The sequence below is a fragment of the Marmota flaviventris genome, chromosome 11 (genome assembly GCF_047511675.1).
Source record: "Marmota flaviventris isolate mMarFla1 chromosome 11, mMarFla1.hap1, whole genome shotgun sequence".
Taxonomy (NCBI): Eukaryota; Metazoa; Chordata; class Mammalia; order Rodentia; family Sciuridae; genus Marmota; species Marmota flaviventris.
Window position 1 is genome coordinate 32134033 of NC_092508.1, and position 12418 is coordinate 32146450.

At 34.4% G+C, this 12418-nt stretch overlaps 1 protein-coding gene across 4 annotated transcripts in view; it reads right to left on the reverse strand.

The window, feature by feature from the left end:
* The window catches only part of Nbeal1 (neurobeachin like 1), a 187922-nt gene that overhangs the window by 26104 nt on the left and 149400 nt on the right, over positions 1-12418 (reverse strand). For all 4 annotated transcript variants that reach the window (XM_071618886.1, XM_071618885.1, XM_071618884.1 and 1 more), the window contains 4 exons: positions 10438-10568; positions 7727-7836; positions 2872-2989; positions 1821-1918 (listed from right to left, as the gene is read on the reverse strand). In XM_071618886.1, the coding sequence (XP_071474987.1) occupies positions 1821-1918; positions 2872-2989; positions 7727-7836; positions 10438-10568 (457 nt within the window). The remainder of the gene's footprint in view (positions 1-1820; positions 1919-2871; positions 2990-7726; positions 7837-10437; positions 10569-12418) is intronic.

The window sequence follows — 12418 nt, forward strand, 5'->3', positions numbered from 1 at the left end:
ATTCTTTCATTTCTATCTCAAAATATTAGATTAAAGGCAATAGGTGAGATAGCTACAAGTATTAAAATATGTAGCTCTTTTTAAAAAAATTATTTATTTATTTTAATTTGTTCTATATGACGGCAGAAAGCAATTCAATTCATATTACACATATAGAGCACAATTTTTCAGTCTCTGGTTGTACACAAAGTAGAGTCACACAATATGTAGCTCTTAATAATATTATTTAGTTTTCTAAAACCACAGACTGATGCCCTAACCAAGGCTCAATTTTTTTTTTTTTTTTTTTGGTTTTAGTGCTGAGGATTGAGCCTGGGGCCTTGCTTGCACGTGCTAAACAACACACTCTTCCACTGAGCTACAACCCCCACTCTTTTATTCTGAGAAAGGGTTTCAGTATATTGTCCAGACTGGCCTTGAACTTGAGATCCTCCAGCCTCACCCTCCAGAGTAGCTAGGATTATAGATGCACATGCAACTGGTCCCTAAATCATTTTTTTATGACGATAAAAGGTAGCAGTACTCTTATAAAATAAAAAGTAAAGGTGGTGCAAAAATATTATAAGATCCATTTCAGAGTCCTAAGAATAGTTCTGTTTTATTCCTTTACTTTTGCCTTCTGACTGTACCAGAAGGTAAGGGATGAAACACTGACTTCATATGATTATTCTGTAAAAACCAATGTTGGAGGCCCAACTGTCATTAAAGAACAGTAACAAATATCAAGTTAGTCTGAAAATTGAGTTGACAGAAGTAAAACTATAGACTTGAGCTTTAGATGCCCTGTTGCTATATTAGCTGTGGAGATTTCAATTCAACAAATATTTACTTTATACATATTATATGCACAAAATATATAAAGATTATTCAGAGATGGCTGCTGACTTTAACATATTTATAATTTAGTGAGGAATAGAGATAAATCGCTAAGGCACAGAGTGTCATAATTAACTTTTAAGAAAGGCCTATAAAAACATCAAAAAGAGATATAGTTTAACAAGGGGCTTACAGCTACTAATTGAGAGAAAACATGGCATGGTACAAAGACTTTGGAGTTAGTCATGCATATAAATCTTACCCTAGTCACTTTTTAGTTGTGTAAATGTAGAAAAAGTATTTAATAAGTATTTTTATAAAGTATTTAAAAGTATTCAATAAGTAAGTTATTGTGGTTAGGTATTACTTTCTGTTAGGCTTGGTTTTATCATTTAAAAGTATGAGGATAATTGGATAGTCACTGTGAGGATTTAGGAAAGTATCTAACACAGTGATTGAATAAGAAAGCATCTACTTAATAATATGAAGTGATTGGCTTTCTGGGTAAATATATATATAAAAAAATAAATCCTTCCTGTCACTTATAAGCACTTGGCTATTGAAATGGATTTTCATCCCTTTGCCTCACCCCCGGTGCCAAGAATAGAACCCAAGTAATATGGTCAGCAAGTGTTCTCCTAAGTGGATTGTGTGTGTGTGTGTGTGTGTATGTGTGTGTGTTGTGGGAAGTGGGGATGACAAGATTTCGTTACATTGTCCTGGCTAGTCTTGAACTCAAGATTCTCCCACCTCAGCCTCCAAAGTAGCTGGGACTATAGGCATCCATCATAATACCTGTCTTCATAAATGAATTTTAAATGCAATATTTTATTATTTCAAAATAGGAATAATCAATTAAATGTAATGTTATTTTTTTCCAAATTCTGGACAATAACTCTGACATAATGTTTTAAATTATTAAAATTCTTAAAAATAATGGTAATACTATTCCTTAGCAATTCATTTCTAGGTATCTTTAGTTGACAATAGCTTATACAATTTACCTTTAACAATTGGCAAGGTGTTTGCCCAAAGTTGTTAATCATTCCTTCTAAGGCTTTTCTTTCTTTTTCGTCTGTTAAGGCGTCCAGATCCACAGCTCCTAAAACCAGAAGTATACTTATAAGCTCACTATAATGTGAAAACAAAACAGCATGCCACATCACAAACATCAGAAACGAAATTAGCATATGTGTGTGTGCACGTGTGTAATTTTTAAAAAATTTTTTACACTACTGGGGACTGTCCTTGGGTGATCAAACACAGAGACACTGTACAACTGAGCTAATCCCTACCCCTTTGTATTTTTTATTTTAAGACAAGGTTTCACTAAGTTTGTCCAGGCTGGACTTGAATTTATGATACTCCTGCCTCAGCCTCCCAAGTGGCTGGGAATACAAATGTGCATCACTATGTCAGGTGATTTTTCAGTCTTTTAAAGCAATCAGAAAACATTATTGTTATTATTTTTGTTCTAGTTATACATGACAGTAGAATGCAGAAAACATTCTTGATCCTGAGCTAAATAATGTCATTTGAAGAGTTTGTTATTGATAATTCTAAAGCTTTCTTTCAAAGTTTACTAGCAATTTAATATGTAATATTTAATGTAGAACTAACTAGGACATATATGTCAGATATCAAAAACTCTTTAGACAGCGAGGCATGGTGGTGCACACCTGTAATTCCAGCAACTCAGGAGGTAGAACTGCCAGCCTCAAGCACCTAGTGAGTCTCAAAGTAAAGAATAAAAAGGACTGGGGATGTAGCTCAGTGGTAAGGCACCCCTAAGTTCAATTAACAGTACCTAACTGAACCAAACCCCAAACTCTCTTTTAACACCAATAATGACATTTATAATTAGATTTGCCTATATATATACTTAGTTACTATCCTCCTACCCCAAAAAGCAGCATCTTCATTTTTCAATCAAAAAGCTGTTTTGCTAAGGAGGTCTTTCCTATATTAAGCAGGTTCAAAATGCCACAGGTGACCATATATTGAACAATAATTTCTATCACAATAATGCAGCAGAAAAAGTATATATGTTTATACCTTCATAACTACAGTAATAAAAAACATTGAGTGCCTCCACTGCAGCTGGTCCCCTCTGTTTATAACCAAAAATGAGATCTATCCATTCATGAAGATGAGCTGAAACATACTCCGATTCCTAGAAAAAGAACAAGTTTAATAATTAAGATATCTTCCAACTATAATATAATTTGTATTCTTTAAAAGAGCAAATGAGGGGCTGGGGTTGTAGCTCAGTGGTAGAGTGCTTGCCCAGTAACCATGAGGCACTTGGTTCGATCCTCAGCACCACATAAAAATAAATAAATAAAGGTACTATTTTCATCTACAACTAAAGAAATATATATATATATGGGGTTTTTTTGTGTGTGTGGTGCTGAGGATTGAACCCAGGGCCTTATGCATGCTAGACAAGCACTCTACCAACTGAGCTATACCCCCACCCCTAAAGAAATTTTTTTTTTTTAAAGAGCAAATGAAACATTTCTACTCATAAATCTTTTCATCTGTACATAAAATTCTCTCAAAATAATGTTAAACATTTATTCAGTATCTACTATGTATATTGACTATTCATATGTACTATAAAGTAGATGATCTTTTTTTTTATCTTGATATGTGTATATTCTAACTACTAGGGGAAGAAAATAACATAAATAAGCCCAAATATCTAAAGGAATTAATGAGAGCTATGAAATGCATCTTTGTGTTAAAGTTTCCATTGAAATAGTTTTTAGAACTTTTCAATTCAAGAATAAAGAAAAAAATCAATTCAAGGAAACAACAAAACCACCTTGGGGTTGAAAAAGTGGCTGCAAATCACTTCCCACCTGAATCCACACACCAAGAGGTAAACCAAGTTGGGTAGCAGACAGAGACTTTATGGAGATTATTAGTGATGAGACAGCGAGGACATTGTTACTAGAGACAGGAGAAACGGGGATTCCTGTATTAGATACATCAGATATAGAAACGGATCTGTCTGTGGGTATTTTCCAGATTTGAAAATAAAACAATTTCATCCTGAGAACTCAAGAGAGCAAATATTCTCAAAATGAGAAATAGTCTGAGACAATGATCAAATCAGATCATTACCATTAAACTATAGCATCGGGTAAAAGTTTTCAGGGATTTGACTGTAAAACAATCTTTTTTTTTTTTTTTTTTAAAGTGAGACAGATAACATGAATACATATGAGAGTATTTTTTTTTTTTTTTTTGAGAGAGAGAGAGAGAATTTTAATATTTATTTTTTAGTTTTCGGCGGACACAACATCTTTGTATGTGGTGCTGAGGATCGAACCCGGACCGCACGCATGCCAGGAGAGCATGCTACCGCTTGAGCCACATCCCCAGCCCCTGTAAAACAATCTTAAGACCTCAGAAAGATTCAAGGTTGTATCTCTTAGACCATTCGACTAGAAATTTTAAGAGTCTAAGAATCTTAACAGATTTTTCTGCAGTAGTTGCTCATTTGGCCCAAAGTAGAAAAGGGACCATTCTGTAAAGTACTGCAGAATAGCTTTTGTCCAATAGAGTTAAGAAACTCATAAAGTTTTAAAGGGATTATACTAGTTAACACTAAAAGAGAGAAAATTTGTTCAAAAAAGAAGAGATTGAAAAAAGAAAAAAAAAAGAGACCTTGGCTTTCAACTTCAAAGAATTTGACAAAGATACTCATGTAAACAGACTAGCAGGTGTGAGGCATGTGGTCCTTAGCACCTCATAAAAATAAATAAATAAAATGTCCATCTACAACTAAAATTATATTTTAAAAAAGAAAAAAAGGAAGGAAGGAAGGAGGGGAGAACCAAAGACTGAATGTAGGATCACACTCAGGGACCATGACTCCGCCCTAACGGAAAAAAAAATTTAAAAACATGTTCCTATTAGAATTTTAAAGTGCAATGAACCAGTGATTGCTGGGAGCCTCCTGTTCTTCTCTGTTTTCCCCAGCTCCTTTTTTTAAAGCAGGAATTCTACTGAAGTTTTTCTGTTTTGTCATGTCACTACTGTTATATGGAAGCAGATAACTTTCTTTACTTGGTGTATTGAGATCAGAAAGAGGCAACACCTAAGTGATTTCAGCTACTTATAGACTTGATTTAGATATCAAGATAATAGACTTTAGGACTCAAGTCTTTTTTTTTTTGGGGGGGGTATGAATGGTGCTGGGGATGGAACACAGGGCCTTGTGCATTTGAGGCAAGCACTCTACCAACTGAACTGTATCCCCAGCATTCAAGTCTTAATGCAGGGATAAATTAACTACTGCCTGGGGGTCAAATCCTGATCTGCTGTCGCTTTAATAGATTAGTAGTTGAACTCAGCGACATCCATTTGCTTCAACACAAAAAAGGCAGAAATGAGCTATGACACAGAACCTTACTGTTGACAAACAGTTACAAAAAATTTGACAATTCCTGTCTTAATGCTTTAATGGAGGAGGGCAGACCATAGGTGTCTTAAGTGAGTTTATTTTGCCTCGCATATGTGAGGCACTAGGTTCGATTATGAGCACCACATAAAAATAAATAGATAAAATGAAAAAGATACTGTGTCTTATCTACAACTAAAAAAGTTTTTGAAAAAGGGTAGGGTATGTAAATGACTTGTGGTCAGAAGGCCAAAGTGTATGATGAATGAAAAATATCTGTAAATTCTTTCTTCCTCTCACTATTGAGAGATAGGGTTTACTTTCCCTCCTGTTGAATTGGCACTGATTCTTCAAACAGCATAAGATGGCAGAAATGATGCTATGAAAATTCAAAGTCTTAAATTATAAGAGAGCAAGGAAGATTTCATTTTTATACTTTTGGGGAGACCTGAGCTGCCATGTGAAACAAAAAAGCCTGGCTACCAATTGGAAAGAAGACATCCTCAGACTATAATGCAGAGAGAGAAAGAGACAATTTTGGAAAAACCAGTAAATCTTCAAAAATTATATATAAAGATAATTCTATCTATTATTTAATATCCCAGTATCTTAATGTACCCTTCAGATGATTCTAACCACAGATATCATGTAACTGCAACTACATGAGGACCTCAGGCAAGACCAGTCAAATCTCCCAACTGAGACCAGCTAACACACTGACCACTGAGAGATGGTAAAATGGCTATAATTTTAAGCCACTGAATTTTGGTATAGTTTGTTATAGAACAACACATAACTGGAACAAATTTTCTAACACTAAAGTGCATGTCTTCCCAAAATCCCGACTTCTACCTTAGATCTTAGATACTATTAGCAAAAAGGATTTAAAAGGCTGGAGGTATACTCAGTGGTGAAGCACTTGCCTAGCATGTGTGAGGTCCTGGGTTCAATCCCTCATACCACAAAAAATAAATAAGAAAGTAACTTGTGACTACCAAAAACTAAAAAATAAATATTAAAAAAAATTCTCTCTCTCTCAAAAAAGAAAGGAAGGAAGGAAGGAACGAACTAAGTAAATGGACTTGAGAAGTTTCTGCTAGCTAATAAGAAACAGTGTGTGTTGGGGGTGGGGTTGGGAAGAACAGAGTTACGAAAACAGTGAGCAGAGAGAAAAAGGTTATCTTTCAAGATTGCTTTATTTTCTTTTTTCCAATTCCTTATTTGTTTTTTTAATATTTATTTTTTAGTTGTAGTTGGACACAATACCTTTATTTCACTTATTTATTTTTATGTGGTGCTGAGGATCGAACCCCAGCGCCTCGCACGTACTATGCTGAGCCACAATCCCAGCCCCCCTTATTTGTTGATAAAGTTATTGCTTACAAATATAATCTAATTTTGATTTTTGTAAAATTGACAACTATATTATTTTAAAAAAATATTTATTCTTAAGTTTTAGGTGAACACAATATCTTTATTTTACATTTATGTGGTGCTGAGGATCGAACCCCAGTACCTCATGCATGCTAGGCAAGCACTCTACCACTTAACCACAACCCCAACCCCTGACAACTATATTTTAATGACAAAAAAAATGCTTCCAAGTATTAGCCTAATTAGTGCTCTAATTAGTTTCAGAGTCTGCAACATTTCATTTAAGCACAGAACCAGGTGGGCTACTATGGGGGGAAAGAGAGAACCAATTATATCATCTGCAAAACAGTAACATAATTATCAATATTTAACTAACCCTCATTAGTTCTTCAATTCCAAAGTGGAAATTTAACTGAAAATTAGTGAGCTTTAAAAAGTGTCATTTAGGATTTAGCTGCTTTTGTTATAAGAAACTTAAAATGTATTCATTCTTCCTGAGATTTGAAACAAGTGCAAAATATCAAACTACACCAGTTTGGTAAATGGAATGGTTATACATACAATAGGGAGATAAAGAACTGGAGTATTAAATACAGGTTTGAATAGTCCTTCTGCAAAGTGCTTGGGACCAGAAGTGTTTCAGATTCTATTTTTGTCCCCCCAATCCTTTTTCTTGAGACAGCATCTTGCTATGTTGCTCAGGCTGGCCTCAAATTCCTTGGCTCAAAGGATTCCCCCCACCCGCCTCAACCTCCCAAGTAGCTAGAAATACATGTTGAGTACCACCAGGCCTGCCTTGGATTTTGGATTTTTCCCATTTTGTAATATTTGCAAAGACTTGACCTGTTGAGCATAAGTCCAAACTCCCAAATGCTCTAAAATTCAAAGCTTACTTAAAGTTAAGTTTAAGGAGGTTCAACCTCTATTTTGTTATATTCATGGATTATAACATATTGCTACTGTATCAGAAGATTCTTAAAAATAAATTACTATATCATACTTTCTAAACACAGCATACATAACAAATTAATCTGAAAAAATAAAAATTAGGTATATTTTATTTCATCCTTTGGAAAACACATCTGTACCTTATTAATCTGTCTAATAACTAAACAAAAATCTTACCAGAGCTTTCCTATGTTTACAGATGAAATCTTCAGCTGACTTAGCCCACTTGGGAAGGATGACATTATTTACTAGTTCTCTGGAAACTTGTAGACGACCCAAGTTAAATTCTAAGACATAAAAGATAAAAACATTATATCACTTTAGATTTAAATATATGAAGTAAATCAAATATAAATGAGGGATGCTACTAAGCAAAATAGTGGCTTTTTCCTCGTTAGTTTTTATCTATTGGCATATACACTATCCCATTAATTTAAAAAGTTTTAAATTAGTTTTTACAGGGGAAATCAGAATAAGAATTAATTCCTTTGTTGAGAAAAGTAGTTACAACACTCATGTTAATCTGAACAAAAATGCAGTATTAAGTATTCTTTTTACACTAAAATCAAATCCTCTAATGGTTAATTTACAAAATATAGCTACTTTGAGCTTTTTGGTAAAACATATACCTTAAAATCATTCATTGGAAGAGCTCTATTTTGTTTTATGGAAGAATAATATATTTATATACTACTATTCTAAATAGATATTTGCATAACAGAATTTTGCTCTTATAGTTAGAACATAGAATTTTCCTAAATATGAGGTTTTCTTGTAGGAGGAAAAGTGTTAACGTAAGAGACCTTCAGAAAAAAGGCTCTTAAAATACCAGTCTTAAAATAACATTGTGCTGCCTTAAAATACCATGTGTCCAAAGTTGGAGTGAGGTTTAAATGTCATAGAATAACAGGATGCACAGGATCTCTGGCTTTATGTTAAGTCAGTCACTGTGTAGCAAATATTTTTCATTGTCCAAATTTATGGTTATTCCTCCTTTTATCTGCTAGCAGAACATTTATTCATTTGTGTATTCATTTTTCATTTCTTATCTACATTACACACCCATTCCTGGTGTGTTTTAGGGGTTGGTGTATGACCTAGCTCTGGAGAACAAGGAGAGGTTATAAGAAAGGATTTCTCATTCTTAAGAAAGAACACAATGGGCCAGGTACAGTGGTGCATGACTGTAATCCCTACAGCTAGGGAGGCTGATGCAGGAGGACTGCAGTTCAAAGTCCACCTCAGAAACTTAGCAAAGCCCTAAGCAACTTAGGGAGACTCTGTCTCAAAATAAAAAATAAAAAAAGACTGGGGGTGTGGCTCAGTCATTAAGTGCCCCTAGGTTTAATCTCTGGAATCACACAAATACATACACACACACACACACACACACACACACAGAAAAAAAAAAGAAAAAAGAAAGGATTCAAGAGATTAACAGGCTCATTTCTTTCTAAGATACCATTGTATCTACCTATGACACTTAACACTGCTTCAGTGATTTTAACTTGTGAGAGGAACTAGACATAGACAAAGTTGAAACACTCAGAGTGGCAGAGTGAAATACAGAAAGAAAACTGGCCTTGATGATATTAAGCTATCTGGAACTACTATACCTTTGGGTTTCTATTATAGAAAATACTAAAATTTCCTTGTTTGTATAATTGAGTTGGTTTTATTAATATTTGCTCCTGATGGCAGATTACCTGATATATTTGCTTTCTCCTACCCAGCTCATTTCAAACAACAAAGTAATGTACAGTTAGAAATAGAGGCCATCAGGACACAGTGCTAAAGACCACAACTGAATCTGATAAATATCATGAGTTGTTGGGTTAAAAGTGCCTTAAATTTTTGAACCAAATTTAGTGTGTTCATCCTCCTATCCCAGATACTCTGGCTTTAGGAGACTCCAGTGTAATGGCTGATTGACCTTGGGATCAGACTCAGTCAACAGATCACCTGATTTTCTGAAAGTCACTAATTCGGACTGTATTACTCTCAGAATAAGATGTCCTGCCTCTAAAACCTGTTCCAGAATGCATGATCAAAATGACATTAAGCCCTCTTCCCAGCTTAACAAACTCTTCTGAGCAAGGGTCAAACAGAGAAAAAAAGAGTAACTGGTAATGATCCTTTAACACTGTGGAATTGCCCTAAAGAACACCAGTAGGTTTGTCATGTTCTTTATTTGTACTAAAAAGTGTATGTAAAACTACTGTGAAAGTGTCCAGGTATTTTAAAAGACTGGGTTTAGCTCTATGCTTGTCTACTTTAAAAATATAAATTTTCAAACAGTGTGATAAACTTAAGTCATTAATCCCAATTTGACTCCTCTCCTATGTTCTAATTAAGGAGTCTGTAAACTTTTTCAATAAGGGATCAAATATAAATATTTTTGGTCTTGTGATATAGTCTCTGCTGCAACTACTCAAGTCTACTATTAATCTCTGAAAGCAGTCATACATAGATGATATATAAAACAATTGGCTGTGTACCAATAAAACTTTATTTGTAAAAATATGAGTTTGCTTATTGATTTGGTCCATGGACCTGTAGTTTGCTGATCCCTAGTCTAAATCCTGATCTTAGATCTAACTCAAAAGACTCTTAGTGACAGCATATGGCCAGTTTTGCTTCTCTAGTTACACTGTACAGACAGATTTTCTTATCAGTTCAGATTTGACTCATTAATCTTAGTTCCCTATAGAACATCCCTAGAAGGGAAGACTAATACCTGGGCATCAGTTAAACCCTGTCACTAAGTAATCTATGGATAGAATGAACCTTAAATAAGATATATGACATTGCAGACAGGTCCTGAAAGTTATTTTTCAGGTTCCACCATTGGATCTGCTAAGGTAATTTTTTAATCCTCTATTTCTTACGATTTTGATTTTCCAAAAACTCTGGAAAATAGAAGAATTCAGGAATAAGTTCTTTCACATCATATGGATTATCCATGAGAGCTTGCCAGGTAGCAGGGATGGAATGAAACTGTCGATCTGCACAGTCGAACCTGCAAGGAGAAATTAAAAACGAACAGTAAATACTGGATCAAAACAACAATAAGACATGAAACAAAACCTTTAAACTCCCTGTAGGTTTCTGAATGATTAGAGCTGCTCTTTTCTTCATCTTTTTCTTTCATATCTAAAAATGTAATTTTCTCTATTACAATTTTTTTTTTTAATTTTTTATTGTGGGTTGTTCAAAACATTACAAATTTCTTGACATATCATATTCCACACTTTGATTCAAGTGGGTTATGAACTCCCACCTTCACCCCATACCCAGATTGCAGAATCACATCAGTTACACATCCATTGATTTACAAATTGCCATACTAGTGTCTGTTGTGCTTCGCTGCCTTTCCCATCCTCCACCCTCCCCCCTCCCCACCTCTCCCCTCCCCTCCCCTCCTCTCTCTCTACCTCCTCCACTGTATAACCCTGAGGGTCTCCTTCCATTACCATGCAATTTCCCTTCTCTCTCCCTTTCCCTCTCACCTCTCATCCCTGTTAAATGTTAATCTTCTTCTCCTGCTCTTCGTCCCTACTCTGTTCTTAGTTACTCTCCTTATATCAAAGAAGACATTTGGCATTTGTTTTTTAGGGATTGGCTAGCTTCACTTAGCATAATCTGCTCTAATGCCATCCATTTCCCTGTAAATTCTATGATTTTGTCATTTTTTAATGCAGAGTAATACTCCATTGTGTATAAATGCCACATTTTTTTTATCCATTCGTCTATTGAAGGGCATCTAGGTTGGTTCCACAGTCTTGCTATTGTGAACTGTGCTGCTATGAACATCGATGTAGCAGTGTCCCAATTTAATCTTTTATATTTTGTTGTCAAGAGCTAAGTACTATAATTTTAACTACTACTATAACCTTAGTAAAAGTAGTTAAAAAATCACACTGAAGAAAAATTTCAAGTAAATGAAACATAATTTTAAGATGCTTTTTAAAAAGGCATAAATTTGGGGCTGGGGTTGTGGCTCAAGCGGTAATGCGCTCGCCAAGCATGCATGGGGCGCTGGATTCGATCCTCAGCACCAAATCAAAATAAAATAAAGATGTTGTGTCCACCGAAAACTAAAAAATAAATATTAAAAAATTCTCTCTCTCTCTCTGTCAAAAAAAAAAAAACATAAGTGAAATAAAGGTACTGTGTCCAACTACACTAAAAAATAAAAAATATTTTTAAAAAGGCATAAATTTTGCTGAATAAAATGTATTGCATAAAGTGAACTTTTTAAAAAAATATTTATTTTTTAGTTGTAGTTGGACACAATACTTTTATTTTACTTATTTACTTATTTTTATGTGGTGCTGAGGATTGAACTCAGGATCTCAAACATGCCAGGCGAGCACTCTACCACTGAGCCACAACACAAGCCCTAAAGTGAACATTATTTAGATATTTGAAAATCACAGTTTAAATGTAATTTAAACACTACAATATTAATATGTTTGGTTAACGGATTTATAGGAATGCTAATTTAATCCTTGATGTATGAATCCTCAATAGAAACTCTTCTCAAAACTAAAGGGTAAATTAGGGACACACCTCTGTGGCTGAAGCTTTTATATATTACTTGCATATACTATTAGCTTAATTTTATTTAACTTTTAATTAATTTTACTTTAAGTTTCATCACGGGTAGATAGAGCCTATGGTAGCTGGAAGAAGTTCAAGTAGTAATGCTGCAACTGTACTATGCTTTCCTTAATCACAAAAAACATAAACCCTTCTGCTTTATTTCCTTTGATATTATATACCTGGGTTGTACTTTAGTAATAATGACCTGAGTCTAAAAAGTTAAGTCCCTGATAAAAGAAAAAAAGTGACACAATGACTAACTTG